We start from the raw sequence: 27,842 nt of genomic DNA on the forward strand, positions 1-27,842 counted from the left end.
GATTAATGACAAAATGTGTACAAAATGACAAATACTTCTAATGTAGAGAAGTTTCCATTCCTCAGACCTTTAAAAATACTTTCAGTCCTGTCATTGTGCTGGTAAATGAATTCAGCAAGTCTGTTAAACTTAGGACAGTGAATTCTTAATTGAGGTTATTGCATGAAGAGCATTAAGAACATAATTTATACGAAATGATATCGTATGTAACTAAAGTTTGGAAAGGTTCTCATACAAATGTTGTTAAAGTTTTAGGTTTTCGTAGTCATCCTATATAAATAAGTTGGTAATAACTGTAATTCGATCAATCACTATACAGGTGCGGTATATAAGGACTACATGTGTGGTCCAAGCAGATATTGGAGTGTGTGACCTGGAGTCCAGTTGAAGTTATGGACTATTCGTTTCTTAGGTAAATGAGTTAATTTGGAAAAAGACATGTGTTTGTAGTTCTTATCGACATCTCGCTGTGTTTGTTTTGTTTTGTTTTTTTTTTTTAATTTTCACAACTATATAAGAAATTACTTTCTTCTTTTAATTTGTTGTAATATTATGCAACATTAAAGGACTTTTCCATGTATAGTTAGATTACTCAGTGTAAACAATAATAATTACTGTAAGTATTAAAGAATCAGTACTGGTATTGAAGGCTTTTATCCCACCAGTGGTATTGTGGGGTCTGACATACTCACTTCGAAATACTTTAACCAATTCATAGAAAACTGTGTAAGAAAGTGGACCATTGTTTGATGTAGCTGTGGGTGGTACTCTAACAGATGCCTTGAGCATGTTTAAGATATTTAGTTTTCTTTCATTGTTCATTGTGACAAGTTCAAAAGTGCTTCAGGTATCTTAAACCCTATGATACCAGTTACGTCCCATCAAGTGTGTGCTTGAATGTAAGTTTTACAGTTACTTTTCATATTTTTTTTTACATATACCGGTAACATGGATAATTTATTTACTCTCTATGGAACGGTGATGGCATCACTGTTACTCATCAAGTAAGACCCGGTTCGATTCCTGGTTGGTGTAGCTTTGTCTGCAAGTACTATTTTTTCTGCGCAGTTATTCAAAACCATTTTTCATCCTTTGCTGGTCAGCATAGATCAGTGGATAGTATAAGATTATAGCTATATGAGGAAAAGAACCAATCGATTCTATCTCAGCTACTGAGGATTTGATATATCATAATGTAAGTTTTGATGCATCTACTGGAGACAAAGCCAAATCAGAAATTAACACTTTCTATAATAACACTAATAGAGGTGATGACGTTGTGGACGAGTTATCTGCTACTTATAATGTAGCTAGAAGCAGCAGATGGCCAATGATTGTACCGTATTTTATGCATTGATGAATATCACGGAAATATTATGCAAAAGTAATTTATGACACCAAAAATTGTGAGCAGCAGTCAATAAGGAGAACGTTTTTGAAGAACCTTTCCTTAGCTCTAGTGAAAGGACAGATCAACAAAAAGCTGCATCTTTTAAATTTTCCACGGGAGCTGGCCATAAAAGTTACGAGCATTGTAGCAATGCACCCAGCAGGGACGAGCCAGCAGCAAAAAGACGATCAATTTTGAGGCGCTGTCCATAGTGTCCCGGAAGCAAGGATCGGAAATCCTGTTAATGCTGTGTGAAGTACAATGTTTGTTTGTGAATGGAACATAGCCTATCAACCCTATGTGTCGACAGTGTGTAGGTCGTATGTCAGAAGAAAGCATTTGAACTCACATCTTCATTATGAAAATTACACTATAATGTAAACATGTCTTTATTGTAGTGATATGATTTTTGTTTTCTTTATTTTTATACTGAACATGATCTTTGAAGACCATTGAAAATTGTAAAAAATTAAATCTCATATATCAAGAATAGTTTATAAAATATTATTGTTTGTAATCATGGGTTTCTCAAACTCCACCATACTACTAGTGTCACGTTTCTTCACCATACCACTGGCAGGTTAAGAATGAAATGCATTACAATATAATTTCAACAGTGATCATAATACATTCTGGGTTCAGGACTTTGGTAAATGACTTTACATACCAGTATTAATAAGTCCGATATGTTTTATATTATAATAAGAAATAGCCTATTATCATTCAAGAAGTATATGTAGGCCTAATGTTTTGTATTTAAAGTAAAATAAGTACGGTATTATTAGAAATAGAAAAATGCATTGCAAGTCAGTTTCTTATCAGTGTCTTAACAAAGACGATCCTACAGTGCAATAAAAAGTGAACATCTAAATTGAACATGTCTTGCATAATATCATAATATGACAATGTACTGTAACAGTTTAAAAAACTGTAACAACACATAAATAAATTTGCTAAAAAATATTATTTCAGATAATATACTGTCATTGGTGTTTGATATTTAATATTCGGGCCAAATTTGAATATGTGTAAGCACCACTTTGCCTGTGACAGCAGTACACTAAGGTTTGTGACAAGGTTAGAGAAGGAATGATGAGGGGTTAGCTAAATGACAGGTCGAGCTCTGTGACATATAGGCCGAGGTCTGTGACAGCTCGAAGTGATTTCATGACGTTTCTTGTGTGCAGCGATGGTGCTTACCCCTATTCAGGTTTCACCAATACTTGGAATGTTTACTAACTTTAGAAACAATTTACAATATTATAAAACATTAATAACTGCAATTTTTAAAAAAGGGCCTAATAATAGTATGAAAACTGGGTTTGCAGTGAAAAACCTGCCCTTGAGCAGAACACTGAATGAATGAACCAAAATTGTGTGTTGTACATAGCAAATTTATAATGAATGTGAAACACATCTTTTCTTAGTCCAAAACTTCGAATAATACGAAAATGGCAGCAGAGATCTGTTGTAACATTAGTAAATGAATGCTCGTACATGAAAAATAAATACTTGGTTAACTTAGCTTATGAAGAAAATAAAGAAAGATCAAAGTACATTTAGCTACTGTACTCAAGTACTTTTACAAGACACTTCTATAAGATGATTGTTTAAAATAATCATGATATGCATTTGTTACTCTCAAAAGTATAAAACGGTTGCTGTCAGAAAAATGAAGATGTTATTTACCTGAGTGGGAAGGATCGGTGTGACTGAGGCATTAAATTTTGAAACTGTAGGCCTACTGTGAAATAGATATTAAATTTATTCGTTTTTTTTTTTTTTTTTTTTAAGATTGTGGACGAATACCTAGTAATTGGTAGGCCTAAAATTAAACTTAAATATTTTAACGATTACACTAGTCAACAGCCATTTTGTAATCTAAACAAAAACATGTGATCTTACATGATTTTTATACTTCAAATTCGAATATATCACCAAAAAGTCTCTATCGGGCTCTGTTTTTGAGTTACAAGCTATATGTGAATAAAAACAAATATAAAACAGACATTTTTGTGCATGTTATTTAGTCTCAAAAACCGCCACTGATCGCAGAAAAAAATTCTGTCTTTCGGTAAGGATTTGTATATTGTTCTATGAATAAATGACAAGGTAAAAATTTCCTGATGAATATAGGCTAGGTTTACTGGGGGAAGAGTACTGGTACCTTAGTGATACTTCAACCCGTAGCTCAATATCCTATCTTTTCAGTCAAGAAGTGTGATTGAATTAACAAGTGCGAGTTTCATCTAATAAAGTATTTTATTGTGACGGTATGTCTTTTAATTAATTTTAACGAATTTAAACACGGATAAAAATAAATGATTATGGTAAAGGTTCATAATAAGTAAACACGAAATATCATGTCAAGTTCTGAATTACCCAGTCTTTGTGAAATGTAAATGATTTATTATATATAAAAGATTGTATTTAAATTACATTTTTGTAGTTTACAAAATGAAATGTAACACACATATTATTTAAGTAGCAATAACACGCCTACAGTTCACTGAAATATAGACACAAATTAAATTTATTTTAAAGTTACTGTATGTTTCGATTTTATAACAAAAATTCGTCTTTACAGCCAGCTTGCTATTATCTTTAAATAACCTTATGCTCACTGAGCCTTAAGTTTATTGAGAAGTAAGTACCTATATGGACAGATTGCCTTCAACTTAAAAAGATTAAGGTACAATAGTTTGAATAATTAACATCTGCTGATTAATTTATAATAGTTACTACTGCGTTATATTACTCTATTTTAAGATTTATAAATTAAAAATGTTGATATGAAATGTTAAAGTTTGCAACAAATGACAAAATTATCTGTAAGTAATATGACTGCATTAATAATACTATAAGTTATCATTTTTTAAATTAAAAGTACCATACAAATATTGTAGTATTCTTTATAATGTAATGCTCATTATTAGTGTTTTTTTCTTGGCTTCAACAACTTTTGCTACAATCTTAACTGTTACCTAAACTTTCCACTGCTCATTAATCTACGTTCATAATTTCAAAATCAAGTCAGAGGCTAAATATGAAAAATGAGACTTGTAGTGTCTTACTTATAGAAATAATAATGTACCAGTAATAATCTAAATAATTTTGACATACCGGTACCAGTAATTAAAAATTTTTGTGTCAAACATGAATGTTTGGTGGTCTTAGTATAAATTCAAAATTGATAAAATGAATACCGGTATCAACCATGATGATAGTTACTGCATGCTGAAAGAGAAGAGCGATATAAACTTAGTGGTAGAGACAGAGAGGCGGAGAGAGTTAAGTGTACAATACAAGAAAAAGATATGAGAATACATATATTTTTTATGACGATTGATCTTGAATCTTTTTTGCCTAGAACTATTTACACATTATTTGTCGAATACTGGTACTGATAGGAATGTAGCAGTGTATAAATATTGAAAATGGAAGGCTGCTGAGCTCTAACCTAACGTAAGCTAATATACAATAGATATTTAATTATACTTCCTAGTATGGAAATCATTTTCGTAAAACTTTGTTTACCCTCACGAGGCTTAGGATTTTTTGCGTTAAAGATGAGTATTTTTTCTGGACCTAAAGTGTTACTATAATCTGTGAATAAAATACGAGTATTTTATTAAAAGACGAGTATTTACCCTGGACCAAATAGAATATAAATGGAGTAAACATTAGTAGGCTATTTTACTGTGTACCAAAATGATAAAAATGGAATATTTTCCCTCGATGTAATTAGTGATAGGGTCAATGTAACCTACATTTCAGAAGACTATGATACTGTTAATTTAGAGAAAAAATTATACACGATAATTTGCTTCTTTAGTTACGGTGAAGATCACCGAAGTGTAATCACCATTATTATTATTATTATTATTATTATTATTATTATTATTATTATTACTATTATTATTACTATTATGGCAGAATAGTGAGAAAGTGAAAGTGAGCGCAAATAGGAATGAGTGAAAATAGTGAGAAAGGGTTAAGTGAAGTGAACAAGTGACAGCATAAAATTAGTAACATTTGAACGTTGGAACAGTAAGTGAAAAAAAAAGTCAAAGAACAAATAGGACAAATAATTCAATGTGATAATTTATAGAGAAAAATTGAAATTGAGATTTTAGTGAATAGTAGTTAGAGGAAAAGGGGGGTGGGAAAGGAATATATAATATTAGATATATTAGGATTAATGAACAAATAGAGAATAGCAAATGAAATGTAGGAGAAATACTGAAGGGGAGATTGATCAAGTAACAAAAAAGGTACATAGTGTAATTGGGAGTATTTGTGTAGACGTATACTGCAAATAATGCGTTACTGTAATAATATGTTAATGGTGGCACCGGATACAGAAATGTGAGGTACACCATTACATGTAAAGAAGTGCTGTGAAGAAATATATATCATATTATTATTATTACTTGTATTAATGAATTTATGATTTTCTTCATCGTGAATGGCAAATCCCCATGTCTTCGTACAAGACAGGCTTAAGACCAACTGCCATGAAAGAAAAACAAGCCAAGATAATATATTTATAAGCAACTGCGCAGTAAAGCCACTCTGTATTTAATATATTATTGTGAGTAAATTAAAAGTAAGTTAATGAACTCCTGTTACAGATATATAGCAATTAAATATTATTTCTATTCTATCGTACTTGTAACTCTTGGAGCAACCACTTACAGTGCCACATAAAGCAGAAGTGACATTACACTAGCTACAGAGCATTCCAGCGATAAGTACCAATTTATTCTTTGGCCACTGGGCGGCACGATGCTTGAGCGACTGCGGGCCCTTAGATTCATGGTGCTTCACCGAATTAGAACTTACATGCATATTTACTAATCATAATATGTTGTATTTAACATTAATTATTATATGTTATATTAATTACAGAATTTTGTACTCACTCTCATGACAGTAGCTACTGGAAACTCCATTGCACTGATTTGTCTAATTGTGTCACGAATGTTACCTTTCAGTTGTTCGTGGAGGATTATTTGCATGCACTCTGTTTAAATAAAAATCTAAAAGACCTCATAAATGTGAACGATGTTTTTTTTTATGGCGATGTGAACTCTGTATAGCGCAAAATGATCAGCACTTCCAGCAGCTACTGTCATGAGGGTGAGTACAAAATTCTGTAATTAATATAACATAGGTATAATAACATATTATGGTTAGTAAGTATGGATGTAAGTTTTAATTTGGTGAAGCGCAATGACTTTAAGGGCCCGATTTCTGGCAGTTACTCAAGCACCGTGGCGCGCAGTGACCAAAGAATAAACTGGTACTTATCACTGGAATGTTCTGTAGTAAATGCTAGCACTGGTCAAATAATATTATAATAACATAATGTAGGTAGGCCCTAAATATGTACGAATTAGCACTAGTAAAGTTGAAAGTGAGTGAACTATTGTGTGCTAGTTTACGAACTGAAAATGGTAGAAAATATGAACGAACATGAGAATAAATTATTGGGAAATTAGTGTCTTTGAATAGTCAATGAGAAGTTCTATGAAATTTTCGCGATGTGGACAACAAAAACAAAAGAGACAATGCATTTGAATATGTAGTAAATGAATGATTTAACTGTCGAGTCCGTTAAAAAAAAAACAACAAAAATAATATGACCTACACATACAATTTAGAGAAGAATTGTATGACAAACAGTTCAGCGGATCAGGTACTTGTCTGATAAAATTACAAATCAAGTCTCATTATGTTCGAAGAAATAGCTTTCATGGGTTATTGTTCGGGGAAAATATCTGCAATTAATCCAATTAATGACGATTATTTTTCTTTAACTGAAAAATCTTTATTTCTTTCTGTAAGACATTTACCTACTACTATTGGAACTTCATTTTCAAAAAGTTCACCATTCATTAAAATAACACTACATTTACTTATCTATTTTAAGTGTTACTTGTTATAAAACAACTACAGTACTTTCTCTGCGTAATAGCAAACTATCGACTTGCAATAATGTAAACAGTTTCACACGCGATAATTTTCTTGCACTAGTTCAACTATTGCTAGTTACTAATATAATGTCAATTCTGCTTGAGGGATGAAATAGCGAATTCTTTATCTATTAAAATCTTGGTATTGCATTTGTGAAATATAACTAGAAAGTTTAGTAAACAATATAAGAATCATGTTTTAATTAAATGACAAAAGTTATGAAGCCAAAATTTTTAAAGAATTTGTATTTTATTTATGACACATGTTATACTTGAATCTTTTTTTGTAGTTTAAATAAATATAACTAATAACATAAATTATGAACGATATGCAGTGTAAATAGTTGAAAGAACTACACAAATAATACAGGATTGACAAAACTGGAGCCTGTTTAATGATTATCTAGTTGAGTGAAGAATGTAAGGTAAATATCGTGACTTTAATAAATGAATACTCTTTCGTATAATATGTTGATACCGGTACCACATGTAATTTCTTCGAGCTTTATAGTAAAGACATGGCTTGTAAATAGTATTTATCAACTTAGATTCAAAATTATTTATATTTTTTCATTTGAGAACCTATGTTTAAAGGGTTTGCAAATAAAAATTATTTATAAATTTATTAAATGTTCAGCACATCACAGCCACTTTTTAGCAATGCCATACAATAATTTTAGTCCAACGAAAATATATGCTTCTTTTACAAACGCACTCGGAAAAATAGGAGTGTTTTCGTAAAATACGACTGTTTTCCGTGGGCAAAAAATGCAATACAGTGTTGCTACAAAGTGGCAGGGGTGAGTTTCTTAATAAAAGACTATTATTTTTCCTGGACCAAAAAAATGCAATATGGCGATGCTACGAAGTGGCATTGATGTGCTGAACATTTAACATAAGTAAAATGCAGAAATTTACATTGATGCAAGAAGAACATTATAAAAAATGTAATTACCTGAAGAAATTTTCACTTGTAGCTTTGCTTAGAATGCAACCATTCAATTTTATTCTTGCATATATTCCAGAAGGCACAAGTATTGAAGTTTTGTGTAATAAATATATCATGTATATAATAGTTTTAAAAAAAGAATTCCCAAGTAATAAGCCAATGCTGCATAGATTTATTTCTTGACATTTTGAAATTGTGGTCAGTTTTAACATATCTGAATAAAATTGCAATATCAGTATTTCACTCAGTTTTTGTAAGTTGGTGTATTAAACATTGTGAAGAACGCACACATCTATTATAATTACATACTAATTTCATTTCTTGCACTAAACGTAATAATACTGCGAAACTTTTAAAGTACATCAGAGGAAATTATGTACCGGTATGTACTTAGAGCTGTAATATTCTAGCTAAGTTCTCTGTTACTGAAAGCATGCCTATTTACCCAAATACAAGATGAAAAATTTACTCCATGTAGAAAAAGAAGACATTATTTTTTAGTAGTGTACCATATAAATTTATGCAAGTTACAAGCACATGAACTATTTATAATCTATAGAAATATTATTTTATGAAAGCCATGAAAATATTATTAAAAGCGGTAGGGAGAGAGAATCCAACTAAGAGGCAAAATCGTGAAGATATTTAGCAATGATGTGTACAAAGTGGTGAAATTATCTTATTTCTAAGGTTCAGGTAAAAGAAGACATGAATACTATTGTGAAAGATTGCATTTTATTTTTCTTTCATAATGGCGAGTTCTTTGATTCTCATCATTGACCCAATTGTTCCCCTTTAGAAGTAACACACTGAAGTTCTATATCAGTTCTATAAATATTGTCTACTGCTACTGATACTACTATTGCTACTGTTAATACTGTGGAATACCGGTTGTGCAATGCTATATGGGGAAATGAGTACTGCCCGACTGGTGCAATCACTGTCTTTGTCCTTAATAAATCTTACTGACGTGTCTGGCCAATCATACATCTCACTTTAGATTACGCAATGCAGTGCAACAAATTCCTGTAAATAGGAATGTTGTTTCAATAATTTCAAAGCAACCTTATATTTGGGTAATACAGACATTGGCTTAATATCTGAAGTTTTATTTTTAATCTGGACTTTCAGTCATACTTGGAGGGAAGGTGCTGGAGGAATTAAGAGTCTTTTCTGAAGACGTAGAAGTGATGCTCGAGGAGCTGTCTGTTGATTTCGAACTAAGCAAAGACACTGTTGGGCTAGTGTTAGGCGACCCCATTATTTGATAGCTAATTGAATGTTCCACTGTGTTTGTAGAGCTGGAAGGGCTACATATCTGTTCTGGAACACTGATGCTATGTACAGCACCAGAAATAGGCGTCAAAATAGGAGCGACAGAAGAACTTAAATCTATCTGTACGGCAGTAGAGTCACTACCACAGTCTGTTACCGCAGAATTCTGAGGAAGTTCATAATTGTAGCTGCTTTCACCGCAAGGCGGCATTGTTACTGTAATCACACAATCTTGTTTGTTCTCCACGTCTGGATTTCTTGAATAGTTCGTTGTGTTTTGTAAATGGAGAGAGAGAGAATCAAGATTCGTTGTTTCACTAAGAGTGGAAGGTTTAGTTACTTGCTGGTTGCTACTCTGGTTATCAATACTGTCACAGTGAATTCCTGCCGTGTTTGTATCTATGTTGAGATCTATAATTGTGCTATTATTTGTACCGGTCACATCCTCGCCTGAAATAGTAGCAGTTGGATTCTGTTCTTCATTAGGTTTGTTTTCTGATCGCTGGTTTATTGTATCTTGTGCGTTAATATCATTTGGAGAATTTGTGTTGCTTGATACATTTGATGAATGCACAACATTTCTGACGATAACGTCTTCAGCCTTATCTTCAGTTGGTCCCTGCTGTGTAACTGTGTCAGAATGTTTTGCTGCTACATCGCTGAGAACAAGTTCGGTAGGAACACTTTTGGAATAGTCAATTTGATCCTTTGTTTTCACCGTCACAGCACCATTGCCATCACTAGCAGACAATTCGGAATGTGTAACATTTGAGTTTTTGATGTCTGCGGAACTGTTAGTTTGATTTAAATCACTGGTATCTCTTAATATGCTTGAAGACAACTGTGGATTTGTAATTTGCTTTTTGGAACTGACATTAGGGCTTGATTCATTTTGGTTCCTTAAATCATCTACGGCACGAAATTGAGACCCATTGTCTAATTCTAACGAGGAACTATCTCTGTCTTCTAGTATAGAATTCTGAGAAGTTGAAAGTACATGAGCAATGTCGACAGAAACTGTGTCATTATGAAGTGGGATTGTCCCTGCCTCGCAATTATCAAGCGTTTCTAATTTCTGATACTCGTTTTCAAGCACAGAATTTGTACTGCCATCACTTGATGAGTCTAGCTTGTGTTCGGAGAATGGATTGTCACGCTCACATTCGTCCAGAGTTTTAACTTCTGAAGGGTGTTCGGAAATGACAGTAATGTTTGTACTACAGAAGCTAGAATGTTGAAGCTGGTGGCCAATTAGAGCTGGTGCGTGTTTGCTGGGACTTTCGAAGGCCCGCAGCTCCTCAGGGCTGATGGGTCTGACGGCTCCTGGCAGTATGCATTCACTGGCTGCTCCTCTGCACACCAGAGGACTGTCTTGACAGGCTGGATTGGATATTGACCGCGGGTCTATGTAGCTGGCAGGCCTAGTGCTGGGGAGCACGTGGTCACCTGTTGTTGGCCTGTACACCACTGGACTGGCAGGACTCGTGGGACTGGTGTTGGAGTACGATTCTATGAAGCTGGCAGGCCTGGCAGCAGACAGGAGTCCCACCAGTGAGCGGCTAGATCGCCGTGACGAGGAGCAGGACATGGCTCGACGCCTTGGACGCCATAACTCTCCGCCTACCTCTTCATCCTTTAAACAGGTAAAAAAATAGCAATCTTTATTATCAGTTCTCAACTGATTTTTATTCTAAGTATAATTACAATGAGTGGTCCACATCTGTGGAGTAACGGTTAGCATATCTGGCCGCGAAACCAGGTGGCCCAGGTTCGATTCCCAGTCGGGGCAAGTTACCTAGTTGAGGTTTTTTCCGGGGTTTTCCCTCAACCTAATATGAGCAAATGCTGGGTAACTTTCGGTGCTGGATCCCGGACTCATTTCACAGGCATTATCACCTTCAAGTCCACACCTGTGGAGTAACGGTCAGCGCGTCTGGCTTCGAAACCAGGTGGCCCGGGTTCGAATCCCAGTCGGGGCAAGTTACCTGGTGAGGTTTTTTCCGCGGTTTTCTCTCAACCCAATACGAGCAAATGCTGGGTAACTTTCGGTGCTGGACCCCGGACTCATTTCATCGGCATTATCACCTTCATATCATTCAGACGCCAAATAACCTAAGATGTTGATAAAGCGTCGTAAAATAACCTACCGTACTAAAAATAAATACAATGAGTGGTGGCTATAAAAATCAACAAACATATTCCATTTGAAATTGTCCAATAACTTTAATTTGATAGACTCAATTTCCAAGTTACGTTTCTACAAGTTCAGCATACGTGAAGTAGATTAGGCAGTAATGCAGTGACACTTGGACTCAGAGAGTTCCCATGATAGTGAGTGCAACACTAGAGGAAAGGTGGTGGTTATGAAATAGGGGTGCTGTTATGGGATACGGTCATATCCCCTCAAGGAGGTGCTGCACTCTTGTACTAGTCATCACAACTACTAACTTTCTCTCTGGTTTGGCGTCAGAACATGGCGATTGACTGTTAATGTTGTTCGTGTGGAAGAAGGAGCATATATTTAATATTTCGCTTCGAAGAAAGTTCTACAGGTATGTATTGTTTATTGAATTTTGTGTAAAGTGTTTAACATTAATCTGAAAGTTTGGCACTCAACTGAAGTGTTTGAATTCTGCTTTTCAGCGATGTAATTACATTTCCCGTTCGTGACAAAATGTGTGTGCATTCTTTGTGTTGCTTCGTAATGGCTACGGGAGAGGGTTATGGGATACTTCTGCTTGAAAGTATTCCATAACCCCAGCCAATATTTTCTACCTTTTAAATAATATTTACTATTTCTATAATTATTACTATAATGAATATTATCAACAATGTAGCACGAAAGCCATAAAATATAATTATTTCGCACATAAAAATTATTAAATTTAAATATTTTAAATAAAACAAAATAACTTATGTGGATTCATCTGTAGAAAATCTCACTAGGGGTTTTGATTTGATCGATAAATTACGAGTGACGTAGTTTAAAATATTATGGCGTAATAGGAATGAAATAGACTACTAATTGATAATAGACTAATGTTTTGTTACACTAGTTCTGATAAAAAAATTCTTCTCACAGGTTGAATTATGCCGGGTCATAGCAAGCTCGTCCCACCAGATCAAAGAAAACGAAAGACATGGGATTCATCAAAAATGGCAATGGCTATTAAATGTGTAAGAAACAAACAAATGGGATACCTTAAGGCTGCTAAACAATTTGGAATACCCAGGGCTACATTATTTCGCCTGGCAAAGTCTGAAGAGCCTGACGAAAACGTTGCTGCCGCAACGAAATTAGGGGGCAGAACTGTTCTACCAACAGCTTTAGAAAAGGAGCTGGTCGCTTACTGCATAAAAATGGAATCACTTTTCTATGGTTTGACTAGAACTGACGTCCGTCAGATGGCCTACCAGCTGGCAGTTAGAAATAATGTTGATAATCCATTTGGAAAATCCGGAATTGCTGGAAAGGACTGGTTATGGAGGTTTATGCAAAGGCATAAGGATGTGTTAGCCATTCGTAAACCTACGGGCACATCACACGCCAGAGCTACCGGATTCAACAGAGAAGAAGTTCATAAGTTCTTCGATCTTCTAGACAGTCTCTTTGCGCAACACCAGTTTTCTGCAGAGAGAGTGTTTAATGTAGATGAGACGGGGCTATCTGTAGTCCAGAGTAAGATTCCACAGATTATAGGCCTGAAGGGAAAAAGACAAATAGGAGCCTTAACTGCGGCAGAAAGAGGCTCTCTTATGACTGTAATTGTCTGTATGAGTGCTGGAGGCAGCTTTGTTCCTCCAATGATAATATTCCCGCGAAAGAATATGAGTCAACATCTAATGAGAGGAGCACCACCTGGATCCATATCTGCATGCCATCCATCCGGCTGGGTTCAGAGTAACTTGTTCAAACAATGGTTTGAACATTTTATTGAGAAAACGAAGCCAAGTGATGATTCACCAGTTCTATTGATTATGGATGGACACTACAGCCACACAAGAAACATTGATGTCATAGAATTAGCCCGAGAACATAATGTGCACTTGGTTAGCCTCCCGCCGCATTGCACACATAAAATGCAACCGCTAGATAGGACATTCATGTCTCCTCTCAAATCATATTATAGTGAGGAAATCCGGACATGGCTGCGCAAAAGTGACAGAAATTTGGGGCCATTTGATATTGTTGAATTATTTGGAAATGCTTATCTGAAATCACAAAGCGGTGAAATAGCCGTAAACGGTTTCAAGGTAACAGGAATTTTCCCACCAAATAGAAACGTATTCAGTGAGCATGACTTCATTGCAGCCTGTCTTGGGAGAAGTGAAGATGCGCAACAAATAGCACAGGAAGTGGGACAGTTACCGGAAGCAACTGAACCAATAGCAGGTGAGTAGCTCTCACAATTTATTTCCATTATTTAGTCTAATAGCATTCTATTTCTTAATATGAATCCAGATTCTACATAACTTCATTGTTCCAAAAATCTAAATCTACCTTGGTTTTAATTGTTTCAGGACCGTCAACTGCCACAGTGATGGTGTCTCCCTATGATATTTCGCCAGTGCCGCCAAAGAAGAAGACAACTCGACGTGGGCGCCCTAAAGGATCTGCACAAATCCTCACTTCATCACCCTACAAACGAAGTCTGGAAGATTCATTTAAGGCCAGAGGAAATATTCGCAAGGCGGTAAACTCTACCAGAGGACGTGGTAGGGGGAAAAAGTTGTCCACAACCAAGAAAATAATCAGCAAACCGCAATTTTCAGATTCAAGTGATTCTGACATAGTGGAACTCCAAGATTTCAGTGATGAAGACACTGGCACCCTCCATCCTCAACCACAAAATACCAGTGCAGAGTGTGTTTTTTGTGGTACCAAGTTTTCGGAAGACGTAAGAGGGGAAATATGGGTACAATGCGTACAGTGCGAGATGTGGGCACATGAAGAGTGTGCTGGTTGTGATAGGGAGCAATATGTATGCGATTACTGCAAATAAGAATGAATTTTCCAATAGTATTCCATATCCCCATCACTATTCCATATCCCTTACCTTTTTTCTTTTTCCATTATTTTGATAATTACGTTCATTCTATTGAATTTAGCAAAATGTACTTTCAGTATTTAGAATAGCATTAAATTTCATACAAAATTGTATGCTTAGTTCTTATTTACCATGTGTTAGTATCAAGTTATTCCTTTAAAACAAAATGGTATTCCATAACCACCACCTTTCCTCTACTCCTCATCTCATCCGCTTCTACGCTAGTGAACGGACTCAATTCGAGTGAGTCCGTCATGAAGATATTTTGGAGTGGTAGTATAGTTGTGAAACTTGGACTTTCACTTTGAGAGAGGAACAGAGATTAAGGGTATTTGAGAATAGGGTTCTTAGGAAAATATTTTGGGCTAAGAGGGATGAAGTTACAGGGGAATGGAGAAAGTTACACAACGCAGAACTGCACGCATTGTATTCTTCACCTGTCATAATTAGGAAATTTAAATCCAGACCTTTGAGATGTGCAGGGCATGTAGCACGTAAGGGCGAATCCAGAAAAGCATATAGTGTGTTAGCTGGGAGACCGGAGGAAAAAAGACCTTCGGGGAGGCCGAGACGTAGATGGGAGGATAATATTAAAATGGATTTGAGGGAGCTGGAGTATGATGATTAATCTTGCACAGGACAGGGACCGATGGCGGACTTATGTGAGGGTAGCAATGAACTTTCGGGTTCCTTAAAAGCTATAAGTAATAATAATAATAATAATAATAATAATAATGATATATTTTAACTGACATAGTTAAGGCCATTCGGTATTCTCTTCCACTCAACCAGTATAATAGAAATTTAGTATGTTGTTTTCTAATGCCAGACGTTTGACAATAAAGTCATTTGACCTCTTGCACTCCAATTTTTTTCAAAGATATAGTATAGTATAGTATGTATAGTATGTATATAGATACAGTATGATAGAAATTTTGCACAAGGGAGTTATTTGAATAGGCCTATATTTGTCCAAATTCCTTCCGTTCAGAAAATAAAATATTGAATTTCCTGTACATCTTAAAGAGGGAAAAATTATCGTAAGTCGAATATACCTGTAATAACACTAACAACTAAGAACTTAAAATATAAGGACATTAAAGCCACCAAATCATGAATTACGATTCGGTAGTTTCAATTGCATCAACTCGGCAGTGTAGCCAACAATGCTAGTGAAAAACATATAAACTGTTACACTGCCAATGTTATTTTAACAGAAACTGAGAGGCGTTCATCGATCTTGAGAGCGGTAAATAAATTACTTAGTGAACCGCATGGGGAAAGACAGATGAAATGCGCTCGGAATGTTGTCAACAGAAAATTTCTTGATTCGAGTAATTTTAAATGGTATCTAAAATCGTAGATTTTTAGGGAGAATACTTCGAAAGCCGAAAGAAAAGCCATAGAAAGATATGAAGAATAGTATTAGAAAAAAATTCAGACAAAAAAATGAATGATTATGAATTCAATAAAGTAAAGTTTAATTACAACTCGTTAGTAATCGTTTGAAAATAATAGTTACCAGTTCATTGTCTTATTTTTGATCGAATATGTATGTTTCGCTGAATTGAATAACGCCTTACCTCGAAAAGCGGCGAGTTTCCTCCAACGGCAGCAGAGTTACGCCTGCGCAACTCAGATAGCAGTTCGGAAAACTCCGTCTTAAGATTCTGAAGGCGAGTTGCGTCCTGCTGTTCCGACCCTGATGACTCCGAATTTTGACAGTTCTGCTGCTGGTTTTGGCATGTTGCAAGCCGCTGTACCTCTTCTTGGACACATGTCAACCGAAGGCGCAACTGAAACCAAGATATCAAAATCAGTGCAATTGTTATGACCTACTATAAATGAGGAACTTGGTATCAAAGATGGACATAGGCTATGCGGGACGACATTTTTTATCGATATATAAGTTAAGGCTAGGTTCTTATAGTATTTTTCGCGCTCTTTCCAAATCTGTGGTCCGTTTATTTCAGAGACGGCAATTTACATGCTTTTATGAACGTTAAAATATGTTGTTACTTTCATAATCGGCTCCGTACATAATTTCTTTCAAATGCGGACATGACTCTTTCAGCCAATCAGATTGCTGGAAATGGCTTAAAACTGTCATGGCGACCAGTTAATGTTTACATTCTGACGAGTTTGCATGTTTTAATGAATACATTCCGTTTTATTTCAAAATTTTATTGAAATGTAAGGATTTTTGGGCACTTTACGCCTGAACTGATATAAGAAATTTAATCCTGAACAATGGAAATGTGCTAAAGAAAAGCGATTGGAAATAAATCCTTCACCAATTAAAATAGGGGCCAAAGTAAAACTTGCGGATTTTCAGAAGTTACTAAACACTTCGGAAGTGAGTGAAAGGAAAACCCCTTTCTTCAGTGGCATAGTATTTTAATCCAGAATTCTAATAAAAATGTAAACACTCATAACGAATGTGCTTGTTTTGAAGATTCTTTAAATGAATTATAGTAAAATAAGATATTATTATAAGAATTAAATAGAAGTAACATTTTAAATTTAATTTTTCAAAGAAACAGCAAGTAATGGAAAGAAAAAACAGGTGATAGAAAGAAATAACAAGTGATGGAAAAAAAAAATAACAAATGACGGAAATAAATAACAGGTGATGGAAAGAAATAAGAAGTGATGGAAAGAAATAACAAGTGATGGAAAGAAATAACAAGCGATGGGAAGAAATAACACGTGATGGGAAGAAATAACAAGTGATGGAAAGAGGATAAAATCTCTACTAACCTAGATTTGATACCCATAGAATAGAATATTATATTATTTACATGTCGGGGTATTTTACCTCCCTCACAGGAGATCCAGTGACGTCAGTTCGCCGAAGAAGAACATGTGACCTTGATTCTCCTGGTACACGTCGATGAAGTAGAAGTTGCCATAGCAATTCAATCTGTAAATAAAATCGGACAATTTTATTATGAATTGATAGAACTGATAGAATAAGTAGAATTTATAGCGTAGTGTTATAAAAAGAAGAGATATTTCACCTTACATGACTGGGGAAACTTTTTGCTAATACGAGTACAAAAAAAAAAAAAAAAAGAGAAAAACAATATATCTGCATTGAAATACTCAAATTTTAACGTGCGTTGGAGCTTATATAGATTCTTCCTCAAAGCCCCAAATCGACTTAGTAGGACACGTAATCGCGCACCTTTAAATTATTTTCCCTCCCATTCCCCTTCTTTCATTGCGTCATTGAGTCATTCCACAAGGTTCGTTTCTCTCCATTGCCTAATTATTGGATAGGGTATACTCATCCTTCATTCATTCCTTAAATCCATCCTTACCTAACCTGAAAGTTACATAGCACAAGAATAGACGCTTCATGCAATCCCCCTCATTTTTAATAGTGTAGAATTTACTCTTGACACCAAGGTCAACAGAATGCTTACTTGACAATGTAGATGATGCAGCAACGTGCTGGCTGCAGGACCAAGGGCGCTGTCGGATATAATGGCTACGTACGCTTGATCAGCATAAGTGAATACAGAAACTGCAATCCCCAAGCTGTTCTGGGCAGGCAATAACGGATAAACTCCCTTCAACGGATGTCCACCAACCAGTAATGTAGATCCGGGCCCTGGTAATGAACTGAACTGTAAAATAAGTCAAATCTTGTTACATTTTCATTAAAGTTTTGCAAACGCACTTTTCAATAGCCACTTACAGAAGCATATGTCGGAAGTGTTAGTTTTTTTTTTTCACTTGGCAATCCATCTTCTTTAGCCCACAAATAGTAGACATTTTCTTAAAATCTGCGTAATTCAATATATATTTACAGGCACAACACTCCAAATTACAAACGATAAGCGATCTCCTAAAACAGCAATGTTGTGATGACCAACAAAAACGCTACGAACTTATGCACCAACCAAATAGTTAACTTAGCAATATTGTAAAACATTCGTCTTACTGTTGAAAAGAACCTGGGAGGAAAAATCTCAACCAGGTTATCAGTCCAAGCGAGAAGAAACCCCCCCCCCCCCAAAAAAAATCCCACCATGTTAACAACATCAAAACAAGTGCTTATACAAATTTTGGTCACTCGAGCGTAATTACGAGGACCGTCAAGAAGGTAAGTTTCCTTGAGACCGTTTACAGAAAGTAAACATAATTTCATGGAAAAATGTTGTTTTCTAATTCCAGGCGTTTGACAAAGTCATTTGACCTCTTGCACTCCAATATTTTTCAAAGATATTGTCATGCTCAGTCACTGAAACACAGATTTTGAGGTGTTCCGAATCCATTTCTTGATTTGAATTGCACAATGGACAGTTAGGGGAGTGATATATTCCAATTCTATGTAGGTGTTTGGCCAAACAGTCATGGCCTGTTGCCAATCTAAATGCAGCTAATGATTTGCGTGATGGAATTAACTGTGGATTATGATGCATGGAAAAATGTATTGGAACAGATACAACAATTGTTGAGCTATTTTACAACATATTTCCCACCGGAATTGAGATATTTGCCGTATCAACAGAGAGGTGCAGACGGCTGTCACACTGGTTCCTATCCCAGGCGGCAGATTTCTACGACACAGAGATACAAAAGTTGATCCCACGGTATGACAAATGTCTCAATTCCGGTGGGGAATTTGTTTAAAAATAGCTCAACAATTGCTGTACTTGTTCAAATCATGTCGCTCTCGGTAGCGCAGTTGGTATAGCGCTGGCCTTCTAGGCTCGAGGTTGCGGGTTTGATCCCGGCCGAGGTCGATGGCATTTAAGTGTGTTTAAATGCGACAGGCTCATGTCAGTAGATTTAGTGGCATGTAAAAGAATTCCTGTGGGACAAAAATCCCGGCACACCGACGTCGCTGTTATAATCTCTGCAGTTGCGAGCGTCGTTAAATAAACCTTAATTTATTTTTTTATGTTCAAATCTTTCCATGAAATTGTGTTTTCTTTATGTAAACGGCTCCACGGAAATTTATTCTCTGGAGGACCCTCGTAATTGCGCTCGAGTGGCCAAAATTTGTATAAGCACTTGTTTTGACATTATTAACATGGTGAAAGAAAGAAAATTAACTTTTTTTATCTACCCCCATGAGAATGTTTGCTTGTTAGCTCTGGATCAATAGACAAACATGCCTGCCGCATAAGCTACATCTGTGGCGATGACGTTGCAGTGGTGTTTGTGATAATATTAGTGGTGATGGTTGTGAAAGTAGCAGCAGTGTTGTTTCTGGTATGATAGTAGCAGCAGAGCTGTTTGTGATAGTGGTGATTGTTGTGACAGTAATGCAGGAGATAGCAGTGAAAGTAGAATTGGTAATAGATGTGGCGAAATCATCACATAGTTATTGTAGACATAAAACTCGTACTGTTAACAATTTTACTTTTCTGTTGGTGTCAGCGGTGACAAGTTTGGTTGTCGAGATGTTGAAAAATTAATGTCCTGGTCTATTAAGTGAGAGTCTGCAAGAACTTTGGTCATCTGAACCATAACAAAGAAATAAGAAATCGGTTCGTGGTATGTTAAGGTATTTTTTTTATATAGTTTAAGTGGCACATGCATCTGTGGTATTTACCTGCAAGGTCGCCTTGCCGGTGAGAGATGATAGCACCTTCCTGGCCACTTTCCCAGGGACTGTGGCCATTAGAGCAGCTGTGGCCACGTACACAACAACAGGGTCAGACGAAGTGCGAAGAGAGTCCAAATTCCTCCTCATGGCCCAAAGTCGAGGTACTGCCCCTTCTACACCAACTGGCAATCCCACTACCACCGGCGCCATTTTACTTCCTAAACGAGAACTCAGACGAGGAGAAGTAACGTCTGCACGAAGGTCCACAGGTAAAACAATCTGTGGGTAAATGAAGGATTATGTAGAAGTGTATGTTTTCAAAGTTGAATATTAGTATATATTAGTATATAATAGTATACGGTTTTGGATATCCCATATACATTTTTGTTTATATTAATAAACTTATTTTTGAGTTGTAAGTACTACATGCAAAAAATACCGGGTGAGTACAAAGCCTTTCCGCGATTTTGAACAATCGTAATTTAAAAAGCTATTTTAGATAGCAAGTTACGAATTTATATTGTCCGAGTCAAAGAATTTTCTTTCCTTACACGTAGCACTACAGTACAGTTCAGTATCAAAATGGCGATTATACAGAAAAAGCGCAGTGAGTTTTGTGCTATTACGAAACGAGGTAGTCCATTACAGCTCAGCGATACTTCCGGAGGGAGTATGGACGAATTTTACCTTATGTGAAAACCATCAAAGGGTGATATGTAACGTTCAAAAAGACGGCAGTGTTGGAGAGTAGAGAAGTGGTAGACCCGGAGTGACAGATGAAACTGTTGATGCTGTGCGCACAGCTTTTGAATTCTGCCCGAAAAAATCGACGCGCCATGCCTAAAATGAACTTGGCCTATCCCAGAGTAACTGCGGTTAAAATTTTGCAGAAACGACTGCAATTCCACGTGTACAGAGTGCATATCATGCAAGCTTTGTTGCCAGACGACCGTCCCCGAAGTACATTTACTGCGGACATTTTGGAACGAATTGAACAATATAGCGACTGTCTTAAGCAAGTTTGTTTTTCTGATGCGGTCATCTTTGACACCTCGGGAAAAGTCAACAAACACAATGTTCGGATATGGAGGCGGAAAATCGAGATGTTGGCGAAAACCGGGTATATCTGGTATCGATTAGGTGTTTTCCGGAAAACAAATGGAGCACATGTTGAAGTGTATGCGCGAAAACTTTGTAAGTTGAGGCATCATTTGCTGTAAACCGCATTCCTATATCTAGCGTCGACGTCGAGGTTTCTTGGATTTGAAATGCCAATCGAGTGTTACTCGTAATTACAGTGACAAGATAGTTATTCGGTGTGCCATTTTAGGACATGGCCACATTAGCCCTTACGTGATTGAAGATGAGTATGGAACTGGTGTACCTGTAAACCAAGAAAAGTGTCATGTTGCTAATTGGGTATTCAGTCTTATGTTCGATTTGAAAATTTTCTAATTGTTAAAAAAAAAAAGGTAATATACCTTGTACAACGGAGGGTACCGTTTCGATACTGGTTTGTGTGTCTTCGTCAGCGTTTGGTGAATAATTTTATGTTATGTTTTTAAATAAATATCCACAATTTTTTTTTCAGTAAAATTATTATATTTCGTATACCTAATTTCCGATGAAATTGATTCTTAGCACAAAGAATGAACGAGATCCGTATTAATAACAGTTCGGGAGAAATCACAGTAGACAGACAGACGACGTGCCAAAAACTGCTTTCTTTGTGTCATGTACTGTATGTTAAAAACGTATACTTCCATGATGATTTCGAAATTAATATTTTGGAGCATACTTTCTCATGCTTCATACTCTTCAAAATGAAAAAGCAAAAATCATGTCATGACCTTCATGTCTGGGGGCTGTTTGACCCCGCACCCCTGCAGCAACCTCCTAGCAGCCCCTGCCAGAGCTGAAAGCAGCACGCAGTTCACCGTGGATCTGGTGACTTGCTTGATGCGAGTCACTTTGGGAAGTGTGATGGCAGCTGACCACGTGACGGAAACCTGGCCCGTCCAGCCCTTGCGCTGGGTCAGGACATTGCAGTCTTCAGTGGTGAGCAGCAGCCAGAAGAGGAGGGTGAGTGGTCCGACAAGGCAGGCTCGGAATATGTTCAGTGTGAACGCCAGTGCCCCGAAGTGCGGTCTCTGCAATAAAAGAATAAATGCATTTTAATTATTTTCTGACCAGACCGCCAAAGTAGCTCAGTGCTAATCCTCATTTTATACAAAAAAGACTCCGCATATAAAAAATCATACTGCAAAATCCTTCCGCGCCCCAACCGGTGATTGGTCTTATGTTCGCGCCGGGAAGTGAGGTATGTTTCGACACGCGTGGAGCGATGACGACGTGACATAGCAGACAGTAATTTTAAACTAAACAATCTAACATAACATAAAAATCATACAATTTGCTAATGCTACTTATTTAAAAAAGTCAATTAAAATTGTTGTTTACAGAGAAAATTTAAAGTTCAATTATTGTGATATGTGTTTTTTCTTCTTCTTTGTTATTTATTTATTTATTTTACTGTTTACTCTCTTATTTAATAAAAATCTTAACATTATGTGGAATGCCTCCTAAGCACGAGTATGTAACTTTTTCTGAAGGTGCTAGAATATTTTTATATAAAAATCAATATGTAGCTTTGTTCTGGTAATAAAATATTATTATTATTATTATTATTATTATTATTATTATTATTATTATTATTATTATTATTATTATAAAACATCGAATGAATGTGAGATTTTTACAAAAAAATGTACTTAAATTATTAAGTATACACGTTAGATAACGCAGGGGGTCATCAGCTCGAAGCTCTATGGAGCGCAGACAACCTGCTCCGTTGCTCCGACGCCGCGCGGTCATCATCATCATCATCATCATCATCAAGAAATTAAGTACTGATCCTAGAAGAAGTAATTTTTTGGGTCACACTACATAATTATTCACTAGTATTAGGAAATACAAAGTCACTTATAGTTTTATTCATTCGAAGAATCTTACGCTTGTAAGACAGTGTAAATTATATGTAATGATAATAGTAATAATGACAGCAACAATGATACTATAATACTAGTTGTGGTAATAATATTGACAGTAATAGGAATGATAAGTAACGACAATGGCAGTAATAATGGTATAAAATTAGTGATTGTATGGTAATAGTGTTAATAACAGTAATAGTGATTGAAATTGTGGTAGTGATAAAATAGTGATAGTTCAGTGATAGCGATAGGGCTATATATATTAACACATGGTAATACTAATAGAAACAACAGTGATAGTACAATACTAATACTGATTGTGTGGTAATAGTATTAATAACAGTGATAGTGATCGAACCATGTATTGTGGGTCCCTATCACCACGGCATGGCGCGTCCTCAGGTTGCGGATCGAGGAGACGGCCTCCAGATATGGAGGGTAGCTGTGAATATATTGAATAAGCAGTCGCGGACAGCCGATGAGGGGTGGTCCTCCAGCTTGGGGGTTGGGCAAAGGGCTAACAACCCATCACCGTAAAAAAACAGCTTGTTACGAATCCTTCAAATAAGCCTCGGAATGGGACTGGTTCTCTGGCACGATCATTACACAACACAGAACTGCACGCATTGTATTCTTCACCTGACATCATTAGGAACATTAAATCCAGACGTTTGAGATGGGCAGGGCATGTAGCACTTATGGGCGAATCCAGAAATGCATATAGTGTTTTAGTTGGGAGGCCGGAGGGAAAAAGACCTTTGGGGAGGCCGATACGTAGATGGGAAGATAATATTAAAATGGATTTGAGGGAGGTGGGATATGATGACAGAGAATGGATTAATCTTGCTCAGGATAGGGACCAATGGCGGGCTTATGTGAGGGCGGCAATGAACCTCCGGGTTCCTTAAAAGCCAGTAAGTAAGTAAGTAAGTAAGTAAGTAAGTAAGTAAGTAAGTAAGTAAGTAAGTAAGTAAGTAAGTAAGTAAGTAAGATAATGATCGAAATCGGGCTTATGTGAGAGAGGCAAACCTTTGGGTTCCTTAAAAGCCATTTGTAAGTAAATAAGATAGTGATCGAAATGGTGACAGTGGTATAATAGTAACAGTGATAGAAATGGTAATAAAAGCAACAGTGATAGCGCAATATTAATACTGATTGTGTGGTAATAGTATTAATAACGGTGATCGAAATGGTGACAGTGATACAATAGTAACAGTGGTAGAAATGGTAATGCCAATAGAAATAAAAGCAACAGTGATAGTGTAATATTAATATTAATTGTATGGTAACAAATTATAGGTTCATTGCCGCCCTTACATAAGTCCGCCATCAGTCCCTATCGTGAACAAGATTAATCCAGCCTCTATCATCATATCCCATCTCTTTCAAATTAATTTTAATATTATCCTTCCATCTACGTCTCGGCCTCCCCAAAGGTCTTTTGCTCTCTGGCCTCCCAACTAACACTCTGTATGCATATTTGGATTCACCCACACGTGTTACATGTCCTGCCCATCTCAAACTTCTGGATTTAAACTCAGCTTGTTATGAAACCATACAATAAGCACTATATCAGATAAAATTAGAAATTATGAAATAACAGAAGAACTGAAGATATTTTTTCTCGAAGAAAAAAATCACAAATTATAGGAATCAGTGAGAAGAACATGTTAATAGAATTGCACTAGAAAGGATCCCTAGAAGAATGATGTACTACGTACGTATAGACCTAAACCTAAAGGATGAAGACATCTGAGAATACCTAAGAAGCGTTGGATAGATAAACTGTGAAGCCGTAACAGGCATATGCCTACTCTTTGAATAGTAGTAACGGTGATATTGATCGTGGCAGTAAAGATGGCAATGTCTCTCTCACCTGTGGAACATGCAGAACCTGGCAGTCAGCTAGGGAGTGACAGAGGACCCGCACGAGGGCCATCCCGTCCGCCACGCTCTGGTGCACCCTGAGCACCGCCACGGTGTCCTGATGGCGCCCCACGCTCTGCAGGACGTGCAGTTCCCACGGTGGTTTATCGTTGGGCAGTCCTTCTCCTAGCAGGTGTCCCACGTAGTCCTGTAGCTGCTTCTCCGTGGTCAGAAGAGGTGGTCCAGCGAAGACGTGCCGGTCAATGCAGAACTGCGAGTCGGGCAGCCAGCAGTGGCCTGCTCCTACGCATTGCGACACACTCACTGATTGATGGAGACGTGCTGCTCTGTTATATCGCATTTCAGCTCATTTTTGTGGTAACATACTACTGAGGAGCCTGAAGGAAATTGGTGTGGGTTAGAAAGAGAGGAGGCTCTTCTGTAACCTTTATATGAACCAACGAGTCAGAGTCAGGATAGGATAAGAAATGTCAGAAGGAAGTGAAATAGGGAGATGAGTACGTCAAGGATGCCTTTTATCACTTACCTTGTTCAACATCTATTTGGAGGATTTATGGAAGAACTGTTTTCAGAACCTGGGAGGGGTGAAAGTAGGAGGAAGAAGAATAAAGTGCGAAAGATTTACTAATGATATGGCTTTGTTAGCAGAAAAGGAAACTATATCAAGTGATATGCTACTGGAGGTAAATAACAGCTGTGAACAGTATGGGATGAAGATAAACGTAAACAAGACAAAGACCATGATTATCGGAAGAAAAATAAAGGATATAAACGTGCGAATTCTAAATGAGGCAGTAGAGCAAGTGGACAGCTTCAAATACTTAGGATGTACTGTAAGCAGTAACATGAGCTGCTGCCAGGAAGTCAAAATGAGGAGAGCACTGGCAAAGGAAGCTTTTAATAGAAAAAGGAGCATCTTCTGCAGACCTCTGGAAAAATAACTACATTAAGGAAGAAACTAGTGAAGTACTTTGTGAGGAGTGTGGCATTGTACGGGCAGAAACATGGACATTATGACGAAGTGAAGAGAAGCGAATAGAATCATTTGAAATGTGGATATGGAGAAGAATGGAGCGTCTGAAATGGAAAGACAGAATAAGAGACGAAGGTGTGTTGTAAAAAGTGGGCGAAGAAAGAATGATGCTGAAACTGATCAGAAAGTGAAAATGGAATTTGTTGAGTCACTGGCTGAGAAGAAACTACCTATTGAAGGATGCACTGGAAGGAATGGTAAACGGGAAAACATATTCACACATTCAATTGATTTATTTTCAACTTTTAAAATATTATTTAAATCCACTGTGTTTCCTGTCACACATAAAATGTATATATATTTTTTTCCGTTTGTATCCTCAATAAAGACATAATCATGTCTAAAAAAACATAAATTGTAGCACATGCTCCTCTTATCCAGGAACCGCCTCTGTAAGCATGCATCAGTAGAATCAAAGTTGAAAGCATGCATCAGTAGAATCAAAGTTGACAATAAACTTTATTTTTTGATTTGTATTAGCTACAAGCGAATTTCTTGTCAAATAATAAATAGCGTATATTTTTGTGAATAAAATTGCCCTTGCAGTGACACTTCATATCATGGCAATTCATGCAGGTTTTACAGTTAAAATGCGGTGCATTTTAAACATATAAAAATTATTAATATTGCTGTATTTATTGAGTCATAATATCCGGCCGATCAAATGTATTTTATGCATAAACATTATATTGAGGAAGATAAAATGTGCAACTATTAATTAAAACGAAAAGCATACGTAGGCCTATATCATGCAATGGGGAAGGCAATAAATACAAAATAGAAACACGATTATGATTTTATTTCATATAGCCAATTCCTATGAACGCATGCCAACGTAGATGTAGGCCTAATGCAAATCGACCTATGAAGTTGGAGTAAGAATATTGGTCTCTCCGTTTACATTTGGAGTAATTTTATGCTAGACACGGTTAATAGCGCTTAATTTAAATTCTGATACATGAACAGCTTGTGCGCAACTGGTTATTCCACTGTTGTCGCTAGTCAGCTGTTTCAGTTACTTAGTCACGTGGGGACCATGAGTCAAGATAACAATGGCAGTCAGCCGTGTATGAATGATCGTTGTGTGCGCAGCTGTCAAGTTAATGTGGTGTAACATTTGTGGCGTGCAGCAATTTGTCACTGAAGATAGAGTTCAATATGTCTATTACTCAGGAAACAATTCCTACTATGTAACAAATTAACTTAAACAGTTGAAAAAACATACTTCGTAACCATTTTATGATTATAAACAATGAAAAGTTATTGCAGACAGTCCCAATGTTTCTTTGGCCTCGTAAATCATTAAATTGTTCCTAATTGATGTTGAAATCTGTGTATATTTTCAAATTGTGCCGTAAATCTATAAATGTTTTTATGCTCAACCATGCCGAAATGTAGTAATTATACACCTGGTAGTAGCCCTTTAATGGACCTCATTAAAGTACACCTATTCATTAAAGTTCAGGTTTTCGATTATTCTCGGATATGCAACGGAAAGACAACTAGCGAAACGTCACGGAGGCTGGAAATCCAATACTGTCGCAGAAGGTAATGTTCTGTTGCTATAATAATTAGCGTTAATTGTAAATAATATTCAAGTAAATTCAATTTGTCATCTCATTTTTCATTGTCTAAATCAATTTCCAGGTTATACCAAGATTAATGTTAATTTTACTCTCTAGATTATATAAAGGTCAATGACATTTGTTCCTAGGAAAAAAATCAA

General features: G+C 36.3%; 3 protein-coding genes across 9 annotated transcripts in view; 2 read left to right on the top strand and 1 right to left on the bottom strand.

Moving 5' to 3' along the window:
• Positions 1-8,043, top strand: part of LOC138696799 (thymidine phosphorylase-like) — a 39,137-nt gene extending 31,094 nt beyond the window's left edge. Inside the window, exon 9 of the mRNA XM_069822212.1 lies at positions 320-8,043. The gene's annotated coding sequence lies outside the window, so the exon portion shown is untranslated. The remainder of the gene's footprint in view (positions 1-319) is intronic.
• The window catches only part of LOC138696796 (uncharacterized), a 420,480-nt gene continuing 393,114 nt past the window's right edge, over positions 477-27,842 (bottom strand). For 5 of the 6 annotated variants that reach the window (XM_069822205.1, XM_069822203.1, XM_069822206.1 and 2 more), the window contains 7 exons: positions 25,073-25,365; positions 22,054-22,353; positions 20,210-20,482; positions 18,069-18,272; positions 17,459-17,563; positions 16,224-16,436; positions 477-11,225 (listed from right to left, as the gene is read on the bottom strand). In XM_069822205.1, the coding sequence (XP_069678306.1) occupies positions 9,432-11,225; positions 16,224-16,436; positions 17,459-17,563; positions 18,069-18,272; positions 20,210-20,482; positions 22,054-22,353; positions 25,073-25,365 (3,182 nt within the window). In that variant the 3' untranslated portion in view covers positions 477-9,431. The remainder of the gene's footprint in view (positions 11,226-16,223; positions 16,437-17,458; positions 17,564-18,068; positions 18,273-20,209; positions 20,483-22,053; positions 22,354-25,072; positions 25,366-27,842) is intronic. The other variant, XM_069822204.1, reaches the window with a different exon arrangement.
• LOC138696798 (tigger transposable element-derived protein 1-like) lies at positions 11,974-14,751 on the top strand. Of its 2 annotated transcripts, XM_069822209.1 has the most exons (3): positions 11,974-12,144; positions 12,675-13,985; positions 14,114-14,751. In XM_069822209.1, exons 2-3 carry the CDS (start codon positions 12,683-12,685, stop codon positions 14,593-14,595), a joined length of 1,785 nt encoding a protein of 594 aa, XP_069678310.1. In that variant the 5' UTR covers positions 11,974-12,144; positions 12,675-12,682; the 3' UTR covers positions 14,596-14,751. The 2 variants fall into 2 exon arrangements, with proteins under 2 accessions (XP_069678310.1, XP_069678311.1); XM_069822210.1 differs by lacking the exon at positions 11,974-12,144 and having other exon boundaries at positions 12,473-13,985.

Source organism: Periplaneta americana, chromosome 3 (assembly GCF_040183065.1).
Source record: "Periplaneta americana isolate PAMFEO1 chromosome 3, P.americana_PAMFEO1_priV1, whole genome shotgun sequence".
Lineage (NCBI taxonomy): Eukaryota > Metazoa > Arthropoda > Insecta > Blattodea > Blattidae > Periplaneta > Periplaneta americana.